Consider the following 23,133-nt stretch of genomic DNA (forward strand, 5'->3'; position numbering starts at 1 on the left):
ATATATATATATATATATATATATATATATATATATATATATATATATTTATATGTATATATATATTTATATGAATATATACATTTATATGAATATATACATATATACATATACATATTTATTATACACAGTTTACACACATATGTGATGTAAAAAAAAATTTAATTCTGCTAACGATTAATCGCGATTAATTGTTTAGCATCCCTAAGGCATTCATCAAAACACGTACTTTGTCATATTAAGAACACTGTCATTCCTGCTGTCATCCTTTGGACGTCGTTGCTGAACTTTGTTGACAGCGATCAGCTGTAAAATGTTTTGGTCCTGCTCGATTTTCGTTGACTTTCAGTAAAATAATGGAAAGAACAAGCAACAGCGTAATTTTACCTTCGCCGGAGTGCCTCTCACTTAAATTATTAGATGTTGATGGCTTACGTTTCTTCCCCGTCATAGAAAACCACCACAGGTTTATCAATGCCATCAAAGTATTATTTTGTTTTTGTTGATCACGTAGTACAAAGTAGATGAGGAAAACTAGGATTCAGTGTGTATTTGACACGCCGTCATTGTTGTTTACAATGCGTGGAATGGTGCGCTGTGATTGGTTAAGCAGATTTATTGCAGTCTGCAGGCGTTTATTGCGTTTCAGGAAATAAGGGAGATAAGATGACAGAATAACACGGCGGATATTGGATTTTACGTAAAATTAAGAATTTACTTTTTAATACTGACTTGATACAATACTGATTTTGGCGGTAACTCATTTTTTTTTTTAATAACATTTATCACGTATTGTTATGTTACTTTAACAACTTCAACTTTTTTTTATAAATTATGTCAACTTATAACAAGTCAAAACTTAAAATAGCATGTCGCATTGACTTGAAAAATCAAGTTGTTTTAAATTCATGATGCATTTTTTCCAGTGTTGTACAAGAAACCATAATACACCGTATGAAAACCATTGTAGCATTGTAGGAAAGCAGCTTTACCCAAAAAGACATATATACATACATAGCATATACAGTAGGATGAAATACATAGTATATATGGCATTATTACAAAATATAGCAAAATCAGTATTAGTAATTGTTTTTCACTTATTACGATTTTTTATTTTTTTTATTTATTTGTTTATGCCTTAGTAAACACCACATAACAGCCTATGGGACGGTTCACATTTTGCATCTTGTGCAAAAAAATTTTTTAGATGTATGGTCAAGTGTCTTGCATTATAACTGTATTATAAACACCACTTACTTTCATAAATGACACTAAAGAGCTTCAAATAATTAATATTCCCACTGAAACATTGGCCTCATTGATTCATGGGTGCTATTTTTGAAATCTTGTATAATGGGGTGACGGGCCTTAAAACATAACATCTGAGGGAACACGTATAGTTAAAGCATGTGTTTGTGTGTGTGTGTGTGTGTGTGTGTAAGAGAGAGAGGGAAATAAAATCAACATTTAACACCATGCTAAATTTCCATCCATTCATGCTGAAGTTCCCAGCCCATCAGATTTACCATTGCTCCATCGTTCACAGGCTAAACAGCAGGCCGATTGTTTTTGGTCTCCTGTAAGTTGTGTTTGAAAGACGACTACACAGCCTTACATCTGATGAAATCATTTGACAATCTGACAATGCATCACTATTGCTTGCTTTCTTATTCAATGCATTAACCTTTGCAACCACCCATAATCCATTAGCAATGCTAAAAAAAGGTGAACACCTTAGCAACCTTAGTAATTGTAATAGTAGAGCCATGTGCACAAAAAAGCATAAGTAACACTTTATAATAAGGTTTAACTTTAGTTAATGGATTAGCTAACATGAACTATCCATGAACAATACATCTACAGCTTAGTTCATTTTAGCATTTACTATATTATTATAATCAAATGTTTAAACATTAGCTAATGCACCTTGAAGAATTGATAATTGCTGAGAAGCTATAGGCTATTGGTTATTGTTTCTTCTTATTGTTTGCGTTAACCAATACAACTTTATTGTAAAGTGTTCCCAAAGCGTTTGGATCTGTGCAAGGCAAAATTAGTCGTAGATGGATGTTGAGAACCATCCATTACCTGAAACATGGGAACAACGAAATCATTTGCAGTAATCTCTTGTAAACATGAAAAGAAACCACTGGCTCCAAAGTTGGCTTAATTTCACAAGGCAGGATTTACACGAGGCATGAAGCCGTAAAGCGTGATATATTTGTTATGCTTACAGCATTAGATCTTTCAATGATCTCGGGTCAGAGGACCAGAAAATCAAGACTTAGAAAAAACATACTAAGCTCAACAAAGCCTCCTGGGAACAACTGCGTGTTGTGTGAGCCAACATTTGGGATATACAGTAGATGTAGCATGTATTGGTTTGCTTAGGTTTTTTCAACATTGTTTTAGAGAAATACCTCATGTGATTCTTTAAAATGTGCTGGATCAAATGCGTCTAAACGCTCTCCTGATGTGAGATTCACAGGGCGGCCGATCGTCTTCAGTGTGATACATCAGTCTGACAGGCAGGTGTGAAGTGATCTGTGCCTGCTGATCTTGAGTCTAATGATATAAACCAGATTGTTCACACACTGACCACACAGATACCCTGTTATTTTTGCCTACTGTTTAAATGGACTCAACCCCCCACCCCAGAGATGACCACCCTCAAAGCCATCAGTTGCTTTCCTTAACATCATAAACAACACTGTAGCTGTCATATATCTGAGTCTTATATAAGTCTGATAATCTAATGATGAGATTTGGAGCATCAAAGTTTGATTTCACATTGATTTCAATCTTTACATGACCTTACTCATTTTAAAGTCAATATAACAATTTTCACAGAATGTTTTTTACATTACGTAGGATGACTTTATGGAGAATCAATCAGAAATTTATACTTTAGGTAGTTTTTTTTGTCAACTTTACTATATTTACAATTTTTTTTTTAATTATAAGCATCAATATATTTAAAAAAGAAACATCAAAAACTTTGTCTGTCCTGTCAGATTGAAGTATTGCTAAATAATGTATTACTGTGGCTAGGAGTATTAATATTAAATCATATCGAGATTAACATCCCTATATGTAAGCTATTTTTAGTGTTTTATATATAAGGAATAATTGACGACGGGCCATTGAATTATAAGAAAATAATGCACACACATGGTTGTTATGCGGCACGACGCGAAGCCGTTACACCGCGGGTGTGCATTATTTTCAAATAATTCAAAGGACCGGAGTCAATTATTCCGCTTATACCATGTTTTAAGACGCTTGAAAAGTTAGGTGTGCGGTTATCGAAAAATAATGCATACGTACGGAACATTTCTCAACCAATCAGAATACAGCATTCAACAGACCCGTGGTATAATATCTGTTATACCACGGGGCTGTTAAAAACTTCATTCTGATTGGTTGACAAACATTCTAAGGGTGTTCATTATTTTTCAGTAAACGCACACCTAACCTGTCTTAAAAATAACCACCAGAGCAATGTGTGTGGTAACCGTGGTATAAGTGGAATAATTGACTAAATTGAATTTGAAAATAATGCATAATATTTTCGAATAATTCAAGGGGTTGTCAATTATTCCTTACTTATTGCACGGCACTCTTAAATGTTTGATTCTTTGATTGGCCAGTCGCGACATTCCAAGGTATGTTATTCCGAGATAACAACCGCCTGAAACTAATAACACAAGGCTGCTAATCTTTTTGACAGGTACAGTTTAATATGACATAAAATTATATATAAATATGTCTTTTAATAACACATATGACATTATATTTACAAATGATTAAACCAAATAGTGTGTTTGTGACATTTGAACGTCTCATCTTATCTCAAAGCGTAACTAAACCCCTGGTCAGAGCGTGACTCCACCCGCTGCAATATTTGAAAAATGCAAGAAAAGTGGGCAGACCCCAACGGAGATAGAGGGGACGAACTAAGCTCGTACCAAGTGTGTGGTGAGATCGTAACAAGGGCGTGGTGAGCTTGAAACTGCTTACGTCACGAGTTATTTTTTGGACCCAACATCCAATAGGAAAATTCAACTGCAGTACCCACCGTTTAACCTGAAGAGGGCAGCACTCGTTTTTACACCATATATTGTAGTATTGAAACACTTTATATCCAAATGTCAAAAGACTTACTTAAATCAATGAACAGCACTAATAAAACCCCATTCTTACAGATCATTAACTAAAAAAAGTTCGTTTAGGGTTAAGTTACTCTTTGAAACCGAAAGTAAACGGGTTTTTCACGCGGAAGGTCTGCATTCATTAAAATGAGCAAATGCCGAAAAATATTTCAAATAAATATTTAATGTTCCTTACCTTACTTATGAGTTAAATAGCTATGTAATAAGCGGGATAATGTACAGGCAGCAGGTTGTTATTGTGAAAATACCTCCTTCAGTGTAATACAAGATCCTCCGCTGCGAAGCCACATTTTAGTTTTAGATCAGGTTTATATATTTTTCATATTTAACCGTGTGTCTACCAAGCTCAATTCATTTTACCGTAACCCTTCAACCATTTGCGCTATCACAAAAAAAATCAAACTTTTTGACCATATATTTATTACGTAATTTATTGCCTTTTGTCCGCAAATCGCTGTTGTTTTTGTTTAGTGTGAAAGGGGTGGATTCGAACAGTGGAGTTATGGAGCACGTTAAGCTCTTTACATACTGACCACGTACATTCGACGTGATAATGTGCTAGAACAAAAAACAATTGATTTCTATTTTTTTGCCTATTTACAAATTCACAACACACAGTAATAATTGTAATTTATAGAAAGCCTTTTTTTTTGAAAAAAAAAAGATACCTTGCACTTGACGATAGTGCATTGTTATATATTATACCATGGTTTGGTTGTTGGTCCTGTATTCTGATTGGTTGAGAAATGTTCTATGAGTATGCATTATTTTTCAATAACCGCACACCTAACTTGTCAAATGTCTAAGGCACCAGAGCAATGTTTGTGGTAACAAAATGTGGAATAATTGAAAATAATGCACACCTGCTTCGCTTCATGCCGCATTAAAGCAACACTATGTAGTTTCCATGTAAAAATGACTTACATCTCCCCCATGTGGTTGAAAAGCGCAACAGTGCCTGGTATCAGACACTCTTCTGCAGGCAGGGGGAGGGGCGGGGCTGTGTGCTCTACCCTCCACCGCCACTTTCAGAGTGTGCTTGTAGCAGCTAGGAGGCTGCTCAGGTTGCAGCAACCGTACAATTTGTCCAGTTAAAAGTTGTTCTATCAATGAAATAATTTTAGAGACAGTATTTAAAGGTAAAAAAACTACATAGTGTTGCTTTAAGACCTTGGGTGTGCATTATTTTCTTATAATTCAACAGCCCGTCGTCAATTATTCCTTACGAATTTGACAGTCAAAAAAAATAAACAAAATGTGTGAAAATGACCTATTTTTGCTTCATGTTCTAAAGTGTTAAACATCCATCCTAAAGTATTAAAGGCCCACAACCTACAAAGCAGCTGTCTTAAGGTGCAGTAAACTTTAATCATGTGTGAAATCTTACGGCCAGCATCTGGAGCTAAAAATCACTGTTTCTGGATGTCCAAAAAAACAGGTTGTGCGTTTAGTGACATTTCAACCTTCATATTGTGTTTTGATCCTTTGAACGGCCATCTTCACAAAGCCGTTTTTGGCCGTCAGGAAATGACCAAGGTCCTTATGAATAAAGTGCTTGTTTTTAAAGCAGGTGGCCTTCGTTGAATGTGAAAGGCCACTTAGACATCAGAGAACGAGGCCCGTGGGCCTGTAAAGGAGAGAGAGCAGGCACTTAACACGCTGAAGAACAACTGACGGGTGTTAGACCAAACACATCTTTATTTCCAGACCAATTAGCTTGCAGGAATGCCGCCTATATGGACTCTGTTGTTCCTGGAAGCGCGAGACGGGATTCTTTAAATAATAGAATTTCAATGTAAATACACCTAAACGGAAATCTGCCTGTCTGTCTTTTAACATGTTACGTCTGGTGTCTGGTGTGTGAGTAAAATTGATTTTCACTTCAGCGTCAAGATCTCGTCCCTTTTGTCACACTTGTGTCCCAATAGTAGTGATCTTAAACAAACAAGACAAGCAGATTCCTCATGTATGAGTGTATTGGGACGTGCTGTGGGAAGTTTAGGCTGGGTGTGGACTCGAGGGATTTTTCTCGCCGTCACCGACCGTTTCTAACTTATAGCAGCTCACAAAAGCACAAAGAGCGAAAATTATGTGTGAAGTGTTGAGAAGATTGGATGCATACCTGCTGTCAGTCGTTCGTAGCGTGAGATATTAAATAAACATTAGTGTGACACTGGATTGGTAAAGAGAGATTTGTTAGTTTAAGCTTTAACATTTTGAGACCGACCATCATACTGGGTTGGTTTAGCTTTTAAAGAAAAACTCTTGGAAGCTTGTCAGTGCACCTGGTTTGTGTTTCTGGAGCTGAACTGGTATAGCATTGCGTTAGCAGCGCAAAAGGTCATGGGTTTGATCCTCAGAAAACACACATAGGTTTAGTTTCCCAAACAGGGTTTAAATTAATCCTTAGTTATACTTAAGTCGTTTTTACATACATCTCTTACAAAAACATTACTTTCATGCATCTTGAAACAAAACAATGCCACTGATATAATTTAAGTTATGTCAATGCAAGTTTTTTTTGGGTCAATGATGTGATGTTAATTATTTTGTGTCCGTATGGTTCAATTAAATGTAAAGGGTTAAAATTTCAAAATAAATTTGCACATTACTTGCATGCATTCTCTTTTTTGAGGACCAAGTCTAAAATTTCTGGTTTTATTTCATTTTGAAAGAATATTTGGGGGTAATTGCAAAAATGTCAATTGGTGTAACTGTGTCTGTGTCGATTGGTGTAACTAGTATTTTTTAAAATGAAAATATAAATATATTCATAAAAACTGTGGAATAAAAAATGTAAAATCTAGTTTAGTGTAATATGATTTTTCTACATCAATTTTGTCAAAGATTATTTAGAAAACAGAGTTGATTTCAGCATATCTGGACAAAAACACATTAAAATTTACATTTAGAAATAACTAATAAAATGTATTTTTGTGTGATATTATAAAATTATTTTTTATGATTATGCTGACATGTCATCAGGGTGGATAAAATATTTAATATTTTTCATTCTTTGGTGCAATTGGCGGTTAAACCATTTGACATTTTCAGGTCCATTCAGTCTTACCTTTCATAAAAATGGTGCAAATGTAATTTTTATTGCATAAAAATAACATAAATACACTATGTGCATTGACCTATACCTGATGCATGCCTCTAAAGCAAGTTTTTTTTTTTTTTTTTCTCAACTTGTCAAACCATTTTTGTCACTGACCCTTTACTTAAGACAGTTTAAACATGTATTTTAGTCCAGGACTAGACTTAAGCCCTGTCTGAAAAATGGCCACAAAGTGTTAAAATCTATACCTTGTAATGCACTGTAAGTTATACATACATATAAATGTAAAACTGTATGAAAGTTACATTAAAGTACTGGAACACTTTCTTTAAAGCATTTTAGGAAGAAAAATATATTTTTAGCCTTATAGTTTTAATTGTGACTTTACCTTTTAACAGTTCATGGAGAACAGATTGTGTCTATATAAATATGGCTACACTAAATGCTTTTCATATTTTAGAAATGGTTTGCTCTAAAAATGCTGGGTTATTTATTTACAACACACCATTGGGTCAAAAAGGTACAAACCTGACCCGTCAGGTTGTAATTTAACCTATGCTGGTTGTTTAACCCAAAATACTGGGTTGTTTTAACCCATTGTTGGGTCAAATATAAACATTCTCATGATAATTTAACCCAACGGTTGTGTTTGTCCCCGTTTGACCCAAAGCTGGGTTAAAAATAACCCAGTATTTTTTTCTTTAGAGTGTATTTGTCTAAAATTTGACAACAATCTTCTGATAACACCTAAACCTGTCTTAAATCGTAGTAAAGCGGTGAGAATTGACTCCTGTCAGTAAACTGTAACATGGACTGCAGTACCTCACTGTTAAACGTATTTGCACGAATGTGTGCTCATCGTAAAGTCACTTCTATTGTTAGGAACGTACAGCATCAGCAAATACTCTGGGCTTTGTCATGCCCTCTATACAGGAAAACACACACGCACGCACGCGCACACACACACAAACACACACACACACACAGGTTTTAGTGCAGCTGGACAAATTTGTTGTGGGTTGGATTTTTATGCAGGAATTTTGAATCTCATTCGCATCCAGCCACATCATATGTTTGTGGATGGATGTGTGCGGGCATCTGTGCATTGGTTTTTAACATTTTAATTAGTTGCACACAGTCATTTTTGATTTAATGTTACAATCATGATGAAAAAATTTAACCGCAGGTCTGATCTTGAAATGGGACGTCCGGTCACAAGAACTCTCTGACTTGCCTTTTGGAAATCCTGAACCACATATAATTGGAAATTCATAAAGATTTAACCAAGCAATATATTTTTATATCTTGCCATGTGTTTGGTATTTAAAGTGTACCAGGGAAGAGAAAATCACACACAGCAAAACTGAATTTCTTAGTATTTTTGCCTCGTTTTCCAGGACAAATACCGAAAAATTCTTAAAATCGAGAAACATTTACTTGAGAAGCAGTGGGGATAAGACAAGTAAACTATTAAAGGTGTAGCGGAGGATTTTCTCGAATTTTAGAAAAGAACCGCCTTCTCCACTTTTTTTAAGAAATGCAATTGCGCAACACTCCTGATTGACAACTAGGAGGACCAATAGTCTTGATGATCCACCCAGAAAAAGAAAATCCTCCGCAATACCTATAAAGTTTACTGAATAAAGTTAAAACTTAATTTCTTTAAATTCTTCAATGTCTTTATTTCATGCAAATGTCAACCTTAGCAAGAAAAAAAGTTTTTACCTAAAGTTTTTAACCATACCGATATCTCAGACGTCAATATTTGGTGATTTAAAGGGGACATATCATGAAAATCAGACTTTTTGCATGTTAAATTGCTATATTTCGGTCCCCAGTGTTTCTATCAACCTAGAAAATGTGAAAAAGATCAACCCAGTAAGTTAGTTTTGGTAAACTTTTCTCTGCAAACGTGAAAAAAAATAGGTCATTGACATTTGGCTCCCCGTGTGATGTCAGAAGGGGATAATACCGCCCCTTATTAATCTGCACTATCCAACCATGGCACTGCCATTTAGTGCAGAGATCAGCTCATTTGCATAAAGGACACACCCAAAAACTGCACATTTTTGCTCACACCTACAAAGTGGCAATTTATCATGCTATAATAAATTATCTGTTATTTTGAGCTAAAACTTTACACTCTGGGACACAAAAGATTTATTTTACATCTTTAAAAAGTCCTATGAAACGTCCCATTTAAATATTCATGCAAGTCCCTGTTAAAGTTTTTAAAGCTTTTTTTCATTATTTTTCCATTAAGTAAGAGCAAATTTCAGAATGGTCACATCCACAACGGAGAAATGTCACATCCATAATGTTTTTTTCCTTAAAAATTTGCAAAAACTTTATTTAGCCATCCCTTTACATTTATTGGATATTATTTCTTCTGGTTTGTGCCTTTTAATTTACAGAAATCCTACAAAGTATGCTGTCTCCAAAAAACTTTTTTTCTCTCTTTTTTGTCACATCCATAATGAATGTATATTTCCCTCATCTTAAACAGAAAACATGACTATAGACAGATTTTTTTCTGTTGTCTAGACTATTATCAAGGTTTTAGGAAATAAAATGCATTCTCAGAGAATTTACATTTCAAGTGTTCACTGCAAACGTCACTGTGTAATAGCTCTTAGGTCATTTTGCCCTTCAGTCAATGCATCTTGAATAATCTATAAAAGTGTGTTATTTGAACAAAAAATAAGACAAAAACTAAGATTTTTTTGTCTAGCAGTGTATTTATCCATATTTAGTGATGCTCACTTCCATCAAGCTATTATTATTCCTCACACTTTTTGCTGTGAAGCCACCCTGCACCATTTATGAGTGCTTTGGCAACCATCCACATCCATTCAATACATGAAAGTAATGCTTATGGAAGGAATCTGGTTCATCCCTCATAAAAAGTTTATTTTTGTCTTTGTGTATAATATCACATTTCACCGTATTGTCGGTAGTCAGCCAAGCTGAAGCTGTAAATGGACCGTTATAAATGTAAATCACAGATAACATTAAAGAGTGTTTACAGTAAACAAACATTCAGCTTTGTCTACTGGAATTTATGGCGTTTGTTAGCTGTCCAAACTGCGTGATTTCCCATAGTACCAGACTGTGGTATTATAAATAGGTTGTGTATTGGTTCAGAGTGGATCCATCTGTATCGCCGACGTTTGCTTGATGGAAAACAATCGGTCGGGAATCGGCATGTTGGTAGTTTACTGCAGAAGAGGTATTTCTAAACATTCTGGATGAATCTAAGCCCCTTAAAGTGCACGGATGGGATCACGATGTACCGTTCCAGATTTGTCCATAAATCAGAAACAGGACTTTTTACAATATTGCTTTGTTTTCGCTCCTCTGTAAGGGTTCCTTGCTTGTTTCCTTTCGCTTGGCAGGGATCTCAACCCGAAGGCCAAAGCAAAGCTTTATCCCAGGAACTACAAAGAACCAGTGAGAATTGTAACCGGCCCGCTCCGGCACAAGCCATCGCTCTGTTATTCCCGGTTCTTGCGTGTGGATAGGAAGTCACTCTTGGAGACAACATAAATCATCGCATGATGCTTCAGCAGATTTATAGAGGATAAAACTTTTAGGATCTGAGTCACTTGGTTCCAATATTTCAAAGACGTGCCAAACAAATGATACGTCATGTTGCGTAACTGTATCCATCATAGATTAGTGCTTTAATGAAGTCATCCTGATCTTACACAATTATTTAATTTGGCAGGTGGGTCAATTATAATACAGGGAAAGGCTTACATGGGAACAGATTTCAGATCGTACCGTCCCATTTGCAGGAACTTGATGTTTCTGTTAGCAATTCAAAGGTCATTGGTTTGATACTTAGGAAACACACCACACTTTGGATAAGAAAGCAAATTTATAACTGCTATTATGATGCATTTCGGTCAATCGGATTACAAGTGGACGCGAGAGACACATGTCCGTCTGCTTTTGACTGCTGCTGTCCTGGTTACTTCCAGTGGATGGGTTATGAGTCTTTATTACACATTTTTTATGATGTTTGACGATTGCTTTATACTAAAATGCAATAAGATTTATTTAACAAAGACTTTTGCATTTAGTCATGAAAATAAATCAGTTTCATGACGTCTTTATGGAATCGCGTGCTTGATAATACTTGCATTTGTTCACACTTGTCCTCCCTAGAGCATTGGTTTTGGAAATTGGTTTGTTGAGGTTTTTATGTGTTAAGGTGGGGGTTGTGATTATGGTTGGTTAGTAAACACACCTTTGATTTTCTTTTCTCTTATAACTGTCGTTTATTTGCGGTACTGTAAATGGGAAACATGTTTATGTTGTGTAGTAGAGATAGAAAAGTGTGCAAATGTGTGATATCCACGAAAGCCAAAATGTCACTTTGGTGTAAATATGTCTGCAAAAATGCCCCCTAAAATGTCCTGTTTTTTGTTTTTTTTCTATATACCGATCTTTATCCTTCACAATTTGGTGGGCTTTTAAACATCTGTGTATGTCAACAACAGACCACATGGCATATCCAAAGTCTCAAGTTTATGATGAAACATTGAAACTTCTGTATTTTGACTAGTTTTTTTGTCTCTCGTAGGTGTTTTGTCACTTCCTGCTCATTTCAGTCCGTACACGGAGGGCCGTCAGACGAGTTTGGAGAGCAGAGAGGACGCGTATGCCGAGCTGGAGCTCCGGACACTTGAACAGGCTTTATTGGCCACATGTGTTGGCAGCATCTCAGAGCTCAGTGAGTTGAATCTGTCTCACTTCCTCTCTGTCTGTAATGAAAATGATCAAATGACTGTAGATGACTCATAAAGGTCACATTAAAGCTATAGCTTATGAAAATGTCACACATAGCAGGATCTTACAGTATGACGCACATTGAGAAGGGCTTTAGTGTACTGTATGGGCAGGAGAAACATCTGTATGTTTGCAACTTAATAGGTTTGCAACTTAATAAAATAATTCACACCCAAGGTGGTAATGTGGCACGATATGAAGTAATAATTCAAAGGACCAATTAGTCCTCTTATACCACAGTTACCACAAACATTGCTCTGGTGCTTATTTTTAAGTCATTTTAAAGGTTAGGTGTGCGGTTTTCAGAAAATAATCAACACCCAGAATATAGCATTCAAACAGGCCGTGGTATAAACATGAAAATAATGATGTAAAAATATAAATGTTAGGGCTGTCAATCAATTAAAATATTAATTTCATCTTGTTTAATCGCATGATTGCTAATTTAACACTTCAGAAGTGCGCGTTGTGTTAACCGCACGGTATATATATATATATATATATATATATATATATATATATATATATATATATATATATATATATATATATATATTCAAAAATTAAATATATATTAAAATTTGTTCATTAATTTGTTAATAACACGTAAATTCAACACTAATTTTATTAAGGTGCAATTAACGCAACACTGCAAAAAATGACTTTTTGTATTTTTATCTTGTTTTCAGTAAAAATATCTAAAAATTCTTCAATTAAGATGTATTTTCTTGATAAGCAAAATCTAGTTATTAGACAAAAAATATGAACTTTAAGTAAATAAGTACTTAAAACAAGCAAAAAATCTGCCAATGGAATAAGAATTTTTTTTTGAACTTTTTTCATAAACATTTATTTTTTTCTTATTCCATTGGCAGATTTTTTGCTTGTTTTAAGCACAAATTCGCTTAAATTTGATATTTTTTGCATTAAAACCAGACTTCTTTTCCTAGGTCATTTTGCTAATCAAGAAAATACATCTTAATTTAAGAATTTTTAGATATTTTTGCTGAAAACAAGACAGTGAACATGCAGTTTCTGAAGTGTTAACAGATAAAAATGCGATTAATCATGAGTTAACTCATGACAATCATATATACATACAATACAATACATTTGTTTAAAATTTGAGTTAATTGTACAATTAAACTTTATTTAATATCCTAATGATTTTTGGCACAAAAAATATAATATAATGATAATATTGCCCCATAAAATGTATTTTTGGGTATTGCTACACTGCAAAAATGATTTTCAAGAAAGAAAATTCTTAATATTTTTGTCTTTTTTTCAGTAAAAATATCTAAAAATTCTTAAATTAAGATGCTTTTCTTGATGAGCAAAACCACCCAAGAAAATAAGTCTAGTTTTTAAGACCAAAAATATCAAATTTAAGTGATTTTGTGCATAAAACAAGCAAAGAAGTCTGCTAATGGGGTAAGCTAATTTTTCTTGAATTTTTCTTGAATTCAGGGTTTTAGAAAAATTTAGCATGTTTAATGCACAAAATCACTTAAATTTGATATTTGTGGTCTAAAAACTAGACTTATTTTCTTGGGTCATTTTGCTCATCAAGAAAAGCATCTTAATTTAAGAATTTTTTGATATTTTTACTAAAAACAAGACAAAAATACAAAAAAATTGCAGTGTACAAATATACCTGTGCAACTTAAGACTTTTGTTTAAGGTTTTTTGGTCCAGGGTCACACATACATTATATAAATTGTAAAAAACGCTATATAAGTACATTATGAATTCATTTTAATACATTTTACATACAAAGTCAATGAAAAGACACAAAAAGCCGCAAATAGACGCAAACTCGCGGGGGGCGATGCGAATGATGCGAAGAGGGTGGAGCATTTGCAGCAAAAACACGCGAGACTCAAACGAGTCTTTGCGCAAGTTGAAAATATTCAACCCAAGCGAAAATTGGCATGACACAAAGTTAAATCCTGTGAGTAATCTAGAGCGAGGAATGCGATTCTTAATGTTTGGTGTGTACATAGCATTAGACATCTAGAGTCAATTCGTCATCATTTGATTGTGGTTAAAATCTCCACCTGTCAGAAAGCTCAGATAACATTCAACGGAGACAAGATTGTTGCAAGTATCATGAGACATATTTGCCTTCCGTTGTCTCTCTAAACACAATGGGGACAATGAGATAATACCAATGGGGTTTATCTATCCGAGCTGATTAGCCCATTATGTTTCATTCTGGATAAACATCACTCGCGTCTTTCCCAAAGAGAAAGCGTGTTTGCTATCTAAACAAAGAAAGAAGGCAAGGGAGTCTACAAAACAGACGTCAAGTGGTCATTATCTGGTTTGTTAAGTGCTCGGTGCACCAGTTGCTCTCAGATAAATCCAGCAGGATGTTCAAATATTTCACTCTTATCAGAAGAGAAGAGAAAGAAGACTGGCGACCAGCGTCTTTGCCTTGATAAATCCAGACTGGCGTGTCTTAAAATGAGAAGTTGCATGTTTGGTTTCTTTGATAAAAGCCTGGTTCTGTTTCTCTCTTCTCATGCCAATACAAAGCATTTCTCAATTCTTTCAAGTAGTTTATTGAGGATTCATTTAACACAACTTTAAAGCGTGAAACTTTGACATTTTACACCCACTTTGACTGTTGGTTCACTGTACCGTGTTTCGATTCGCCTCTCACGTGAGTTTACATTTGAAAATGGGATATTTCCCATCACTAAAGGAGTTTCTTTGTAGGCACAGGTCGTCCTCCGTACTTTCTGTGTTTACCCGTCATGCCACAGGCCCAGCTGTGCCAGAGTTGGGTTTACTGATGGAAAGGCACGAATTTCCTACTTCAAAACCCGAACACTTTGGTGTTTGTCTCCCGAAGCACAAGGAGACGTTCATGCAGGCTAAACATTCAGTGAGGCGTTAGCAAATGCACACAAACTAAACTCATTCACTGAGAGATGTCTTTGTACAACAGCACAGGAGGTTGTTGGCTTATTTGGTATTTTCCCCGTGAGGTTCGATCCAGCAAGGATTTGTGGACAGTTTGGCATCTGAAAGGATGCAAACAAGTCAGGGATTTGAAATTTAAAACATCAGCCATCATAACAGTTTTAGGCAGTTTGAACATCTGGAAGACCCCTATGGTAAAATGCAACTATTTTGTAAAGGTCAGTTTAATGCTCCATTTAAAGGGATAGTTCATTCAAAAAGCTCAGTAAAGTCATTAAAAACCTGTATGACTTTTTTTTCTGAGAAACACAAAAGATGATATTTTGAGAAATGCAATGAGGGCCAATGTTGGTTACCAGTGTTCCTTGAAAGAAAATAAATTGTTCATGTTATGGTAATAGCTAGAACATTAATCATGGTCCTATATCATAATATTAGATTACATTTGAAGATAAACTATCTTTGTTGTTCTCAATCATGTTTTAGTTAGTTACTTTTTTATATATAACTAAATGAACATTTAAATATAATTTACGAATAAATTATTTATATTAATTTGTTTTTAGGATCCTATTAGTTCAAATTGGACTATGCAGGTATGTTACTTGCTTAAAGTTGGCAGCCATTGAATTATTTACTCATTCCCGCCAGCCTTTTTTTTACAGTTGCCCGCCAGCATTTTTTGTGATTTTCACAAAAGTTTCACAAAATCCCTTCCAGGAAAATGTTCTTATATTTGTATGTGTATATATTTAGAGATCGAATGAAAGAACAGGACCTCTGCTTTCAAACAAACAAAACAGGAAAAAAACTTTCATCATATTTTCATTTGTTCTCTTTTAATACCCTCTCAAATATGGGTAGGTTTCTTCAAAAAGACAAACTTTTAAGCTAAAAGCTGAAAAAATAGCATTTTTGTAAAGGAATTTTGTTTTAGATGAGATTGAGAACGATTATCAAAACATAGTTTAAAATTAATTACATTCATTTTGCTTCAGTTTTTTATAAATTGTGTAAGAGCGCCATCTAGGATAATAGCGGAATTACAGATTATTGTAAAAACTCGTCAGGAAAGAGTCATTGACAAGGAAATGTTTTCTCTTAATTGACGCGATAACTCGTCAATGGCGGGGAATTTCTTTTATTTCAAGAGTCAATTTGTCTGGATATCACAGCTTTATGTCTATGTTTTTTTTTTTTTTTTCAAAAAATTTGGTTTTCACACCTAAAATGATGTGGTATGACTCTCAACCAGTGACAACAATATCAACGTTTTTGACGTTTTTTGTTTAAAAAATACAAATTTATGGTTTTAGGGAACCCTTTTGGATTCAATAATATTTATTGAACTTTTTATGTTTTTGTAATAGCTAGGATTTTAATCATGGTCCTCATCGGACAAAAAGCGTTGCACCGTGTATCTAAAAATAAAATAAAATCGAACACATTATTTTCTATGAATGTACAAACATTTGCGGCCACTGTCCGTTGTGACGATACCTGCGAGCTGTTTTACAAGCGATGCAGCGATTCTCGCCCGGTGTGCGACCCCCTTTATTGTTCTTAATTATGTTTTAGTTAGTAACTTTTTTAAATACAACTGATGTTTTTTTTAAATAAGAAACTAAATGAACATTTAAATATAATCTTCAAATAAATTATTCATATTCAAATGATTTGAAACCAACTAAATATAAGCCTTGCAATTTATGATAGACTCTTTACTGATGAAATATAAATTAATACACTGTAAAAATTTGTAGGAGTTGGAAAAAATACTTAAATTGGTAACACTTAAAAAAAATAAGTTGGAAAAAAATCTACATTTTTAAGTGTGACCCGGAATTTTTTAAGTTAATTCAACTTTCACTTTTTATAGTGTAGAGGAAAAGTACCTTTAAATCTTTAAATTAAGTACAATGATTTAATAAACTATTAAATAACTTTTATTACGTGGCTCTTGATTGGCCAATTGTGGCCTGTAATAGCCAGATATATTCAATGTCCTGGTAACACTTTACACAAAGGTTTAATTAGTAATTAGTAAATGCATTTACATGAACAAACAATGAACAAGTTGTTTTAACTTCATGCTGCATTTTTTTTACAGTGTGTTAGCTAATGCATTAACCAATTGTTAACAGTACAACCTTATTGTAAAGTGTTACCAATGTTGTCAATAAAAAGCCCATATGCAATCCAAACTATGATTTCATTATAAAGGGGCAGTTTCCTGGACAGGGTTTAGATTAATCTAGGAGTAGACCTAGGACATTTAAGAAGTTTTTACAAACAAACCTTACAAAAAACATAAATGGTATGCATCTTGAGACAAAACAATGGGACTGATATAATTTTAGATATGTGAGTGCAAGGTGTTTTAAAATAAAGGCAACTAAGACATGCATTTTAGTCTGGGACTAGGATAAACCCCGTCCAGGGAAACCGCCCCCTAGAGTTATATAGAATTATTCATTGTATTTTGAATTGCCGATGGTAATAACATAATCAAGATAAACGGTAGGATTATTGAAAGTCTAAAAGAAAAAGTTATACAGGTTTGGAACGACATGAAGGTGAGTAAATAATGAAGGTATTTTCATGTTTGGGTGAACTATCCCTTTAACAGCGAACAGACTCGCATTGCTCTTACCGTGAGCTTTGAGGATGTTGTATTTAATATTCCCAGTTTAATAGAGATGATGTGAACCTTAGGGACTGGAATTAGTAGCAAAACCCCACAACTTCCTGACTGCTTCATTTAATTCTCTTAAGGCCCTTTGTACGGCCTGGCGGAGCACAAAGAGCTCCTATTGCTACAAGTTTGGCATCTTTCAGATCAAAACACTGTGGTTTGAAAATGAACCCGAGGGCCGATTACTTCCCATATTCCCACAAATAGGGCAGCCAGCCCGCAACATTGTCTCTTCATGTTGGTGAAATGAGGGTTGAATTGCACTTTTGAAGCAGATATTCATATGTTCACCAAAAACAGAGGAAAAGAGATCAGCAGGTGGGTGTACCTAAACTGGTTAGAGTAGGGACTTTGTCTTTTTGAATGATTTTTCCACATTAGCCCTGAAATAAAGGCCAACTTGTGGTTTTGGTCCTATTAGTTCGAATTGGACTATGCAGGTTTGCTACTTGCTAAATGTTGGGAACCATTGAAGGAGATTTCAGATATGCATAAATGGTTTAATATTTCAAGTTTCCAGAGTCAATTTGTCTGGATATCACGACTTTATGTCTATATAATGTATTTATTTCAGAAACACCTAAAATGATGTGCTATAAGCCAAATTAATTGTACAAAATGTACAACTTTGGAAGTCTCTCGACCAGTGACAATAACCTCAACCAATAACAACATTAATGTCAATGTACAGATTTAGGGAACTTTTTTGGATCCAATAATATTTATTGAATATTCAGTAGATGAATATCTCAAAAGAACTTGATTGAATTATGTTTTGTTGGGTGCAAATGTGTGATGGCCTGTTTTTGTGAATGAGTATTCCAAAAAAAAAAGATTCAATTCTTGTCTTACCCCTTGTTGTTCATTAGGTGACCTGGTGTCACGGGCCATGCACCACATGCAGCGTCTAAGTTCTGTCCGTCACGGTCTCAGTCCGGCACGCCATGCCCGCCAGCAACCCGTCTCCTGGTCTCCGGATGCCCTTCACACTCTCTATTACTTCCTGCGATGCCCTCAGATGGAGTCTATGGAGAACCCCAACCTGGATCCACCCAGGATGGCCCTGAGCAAAGAAAGGTGAGACTCATTACTTAACCCCCTCCCATTAATCCAGTCTACAATCCACACAGTAAGGCCTGAACTAATTAACACCCCTAACCCCTAATGGCCCATTGATATGCAAGTGAAATCCAACAGCCTGAAGGAACATCTAAAGCTGTTAATGATACAGTAGAAGTGAAAAGCTCCTAAAACCTCTTTCCCATCTGCTGCCTTCTGGAAGTTTATTGTATTTCGTTTGTTTTAGGAATGGGTCATTATCTGTCCTGTATTGCTTTGAGGAAGTCCTCAGGGCACCTGCATTACTGGAAGTTAATAAGATGATTTACAATGGCAAGGTTGAGTTACCGTGTGATGACTCTAGTCGTGAATCAGTTTTTTTCTTTAGTTTATTGAAATGAACCATTTGAACAAAGCAATTCGCTAAATGAGTTGGCTTTCCGAATGCACAATATAATATTATATAAAGAACAGGGTTTTTATTCGCCACTACTTAGAAGAATATTAAATATTAGTTATTCACTGGAAACATAATGTTTACACAATCATACATTTACGATCTGGTAGATGCTACAATTCATTACAAGGTATATATTCAGCCTAATCTGACGAGAATTCATACGTATTTTACGAGTTGGCTAATTCATACAAAGTGAATCGTACAAAAACATTCAATTGTCATAAAAACACAATAATGAAACAACCTTGTAAAATATGTACGAATTGCCATGAGATATAGCATTGATATATTTTAGCAGTATTGTCAATAAAATATCGACTCGGCACAACTATGATTGGCTCGCTTAACTTTAGCTCTGTTCGCTTTTTCATTGGAGTTTAGTGCCGCTTCGAAGTGGGTGGGATCATAAACTTATCGTTAGTTTTTGTTGCTCCACCTCTCTTGCCGTGACAATCGTAAACGTGATACAAACAAATGCACAACACAGAAGCAATGTAGCTTATCGATGGAATGGCGTTCTTGTTTCTCGGCACCACTAAAAAATACAAAAACATTTGCAAACAAAACACAGATGATGTCATCACTTTGTTTGCTCGGCGGCGCCCAAATGTAAGCTAATCTTGCATTTAGCAATTATGCTAATAGTGACAATGGTCACGTTTTAGTAGGGGTACGGCTTGTGTCGATAAACGATAACATTGTGTATCGACAATCATCAGACACATCGCCAATAGCATCTTTCATGACGTTGGCAATGGTTATTATTACGATCTTCATAGTTTCACATTAACATGCGCATTGCATACTTTTTCTCGGATGAGGGGGTTTGTGGGTTTCACTTTGCGCGAGAGAACTTTACTTCTCGCACGCACCTGGACTTAATGCGCATGTCTTGGACTTGAATGCGCACAACATGGATTCATTCGTACTCTTCCTCGCACATGAGCTTGTAATACGAGCGGCTCTGACAGTTCCTTGTACTAGAGAGGTTGTTAGCGTGCAGAGAGTTAAAACCAGCAAGTTTGTTGTTCCCGTTCCCTAGCACGCATGAAATTTTATGCTGGATTCAGACCAAACACAGTAGAGGCGGCAAAAACGTGCTATTCGCACGTAGTTGGACGTTTGAACATTTTGAGTTTACTCGCTTCATTCGCACGTTAAAGCCGCATGTGAATTTCTAGTCATTCGGAAATTCACGTCATGGGAGGGGCTTCTCCAACTCATTTGCACGTCACTACTAGAGCAAGCTCCTGATTGGGTAACACGGCGTAACTTTTCGCCAAAGTTCAGATTTTTCAACTCTTCAACGTTTCCTGCGGCAATGCTCAACGCCTCATTCGCGCTGCTAGACCTTCAGATGGGCGTAAACGCATCTTTACATTGACTTAACATTAAAATACCGCAGCTGGTGTGAACGCAGCAATAGAGCGCCTGGGCTTTTCCGCGCTCTGATTAATGCCATCAGTTTTAAGACGATTGCGGTCATGACAGTGTTGCCCTTGCTTCTTTTTTGTCCATCAATCAAGTGACTTAATTAACAAATAAATAAATGAGTAACCTACTGCCCCACCACCCCGATACTTTCGCGTATCGGCGATCTCACAGGCTGACGATAGGACGATCTCAAAATGGGCAATGTTGTCCCAACACTAGTACGTCTTGCTTGGAACTTCAATCGAGGTAAAAAAAAATTAGGTACTCAGTACTGTACACAGTGGAACCCCCCCAAAAGTGAGCCGTACCGAGCTGGACCATGCAGTGGAAAAACGCCACATGTGTGTTCCCTGGGGATCAAACGCATGAGTTTTTGCAGTGCTTGACCCATTGACAGCCCTTCCAGAAAAACGTGATTATGCGACCGCATGATTCAATGCAGAAAATAATCAGCCAAAGTCCGCATATTTATGCGGGGGCAGCATTTTTCAAATCCGTCGCACTTTTGTCACATAAATTGCAGATTTCCGTGCGCAAAATATACGGGGCTTGCATGATTTCATAATCCCCCCATTTTCGTAGCAATAATATATTTCATATATTTCTTAGCAAAAAGTTGAAAAATTTAGCATTTACTTCACACAAGCCAAGCGCAGCCATGCTATGGGAACATTATGAAGTGACATAATTACGTGACCCAAACCGCAGTTTTTTCCCCGCAATTTTTGCAAGTTCACGCAAATTCATTGCATAAAAATCCTGCATATTCCATAGCATTTTTAAAGAAAATGTGCCGCAAAATCAAGGATTTTTGCCCGCAACAATCACAAAAAAAAAAACTGGAAGGACTGCATTGAGGTACAAGAATAATTTTAAAAACATCCAAGCCGTAGTTACTGAAAAATTTACTTCATTTAGATGCATTCTCAAAACTGTGTTCCCATCATAACCTCATTCAACTGGGTTTAATTCCCAGGGAAAACACATATTGATAAAGTTAGTGATGCACTATAAGTCACTTTGATAAATGCGTAAATGTAAACATTTAGAACTAATAGTAGACATTTTTTATGCATTAAAAAGTTATGTGAACAGTATAAGATGTTATATTAAGTTTATAAACCAACTATAAATGCAGCTTTTTGCAACCACAAGCAAAGCCAGGCCAAAATTTATAATCGGGCGCCCAAATCTCTCCTCAGATTCCTCTTTAATAGCCTACAGGTCACACAGGTACAACATCATCTGGAAGAGATATGCTTCTCTGCCTCCAAACACTAAGTGAATCCAGTCCTTTGCAGACTCTGATGCTCATTGTCGATTACAGAGCAAAACTTTGCCCAGATTGTGTATTCACACACTGTATTGTGTGATGTGTATGGGCAGTCTTGTTATTGGCCACAGCTGTTCCACTTATGGAAGACCTAACAAAGTTAAAGTGGAAAACGACAATGACGCCCTGCTACCAAATCCCGGACTCTTCTTTCGTCATTGTGCATAAAAAATCTGCGTGTGTGTGTGTGGTTGAGCAGAATGGGGTACAGGTTGTACCTTACATCTGGCAGTAATAACGGTAACGGGCTCAACACGCCTCCTATTGAAAAGTCTATAAAACCTTTGTTTGAAATGAAACCACAATGGGGTACAAGCGTAATGTGTGGTCCTAACAGAGGCCCGTAAATGTAAAGGGGGCGTTACGGATGTAGGAGTCTGACTATCTGAGTTTTTTAGTAGGAAACGCTGATTTATGACGACCGTGGACAGGCTGTGTATCGCGTATTGAGTGGGTGGAGAAAGAGGGAGGAAAAGGTCGAGGAGGTGAAGGGGAGTGATGGGTGTTAAGTGGACACACATCAAGGGCCGCTGTAAGATGAGAGGTTTGAAAATTCACTGACCCCAGATCACAAAGGAGAAGATGTGTCCATGCAGAACAGCTACTTAGGGAGTATAAGTACTTGTTTGCATACTTTTATTACATATAAAAAGTACACTGCAGTGCTGTTGGTAAAGTACTTATAAGCTTGTACCTCGGAGACAAAATGTTCTCTCATTTATAAGTCACTTTGGATAAAAGCATCTGCTAAATGAATAAATGTAAATGTAGTATCATGTCACAAATTCTTGTGTAGCACGAAATTGTGGGTAATATAAGCTCAAGTATGCCATCCAGACATTTTGACAAATTATTTATGATTCATTTTAATAACTTATATAAAACCAAGTGTTAAAATACCTTGTGACAGTTATGCTTAGCATTTTCAATGGCACATACAACCCAAAACAATTAGATTTCTATTTTCAGCCAATCATTTGTTACGTAATTATCTTATGACTGATTAATCTGTATTAGCTCTCTGATGGTGCGTTCACACTACACACGAATTAAGCTTTAAGCGCAAATGATTTACATTTTAAGTCGAGATAAACCTGCAGTGCGATTTACGCGAATGGCGCTTTTAACGCGCCGCAAATTGAGCGTTTCGAATGACTTGCAAAATCCGAACTTTGGCGGATACAATGTTAA

At 35.8% G+C, this 23,133-nt stretch overlaps 1 protein-coding gene across 1 annotated transcript in view; it reads left to right on the top strand.

The window, feature by feature from the left end:
* Positions 1 to 23,133, top strand: part of abtb2b (ankyrin repeat and BTB (POZ) domain containing 2b) — a 73,121-nt gene that overhangs the window by 20,794 nt on the left and 29,194 nt on the right. The window contains exons 3-4 of the mRNA XM_073813291.1: positions 11,825 to 11,974; positions 18,526 to 18,733. Coding sequence (XP_073669392.1) covers positions 11,825 to 11,974; positions 18,526 to 18,733 — 358 coding nt within the window. The remainder of the gene's footprint in view (positions 1 to 11,824; positions 11,975 to 18,525; positions 18,734 to 23,133) is intronic.

This window comes from Paramisgurnus dabryanus, chromosome 23 (assembly GCF_030506205.2).
Source record: "Paramisgurnus dabryanus chromosome 23, PD_genome_1.1, whole genome shotgun sequence".
NCBI lineage: Eukaryota > Metazoa > Chordata > Actinopteri > Cypriniformes > Cobitidae > Paramisgurnus > Paramisgurnus dabryanus.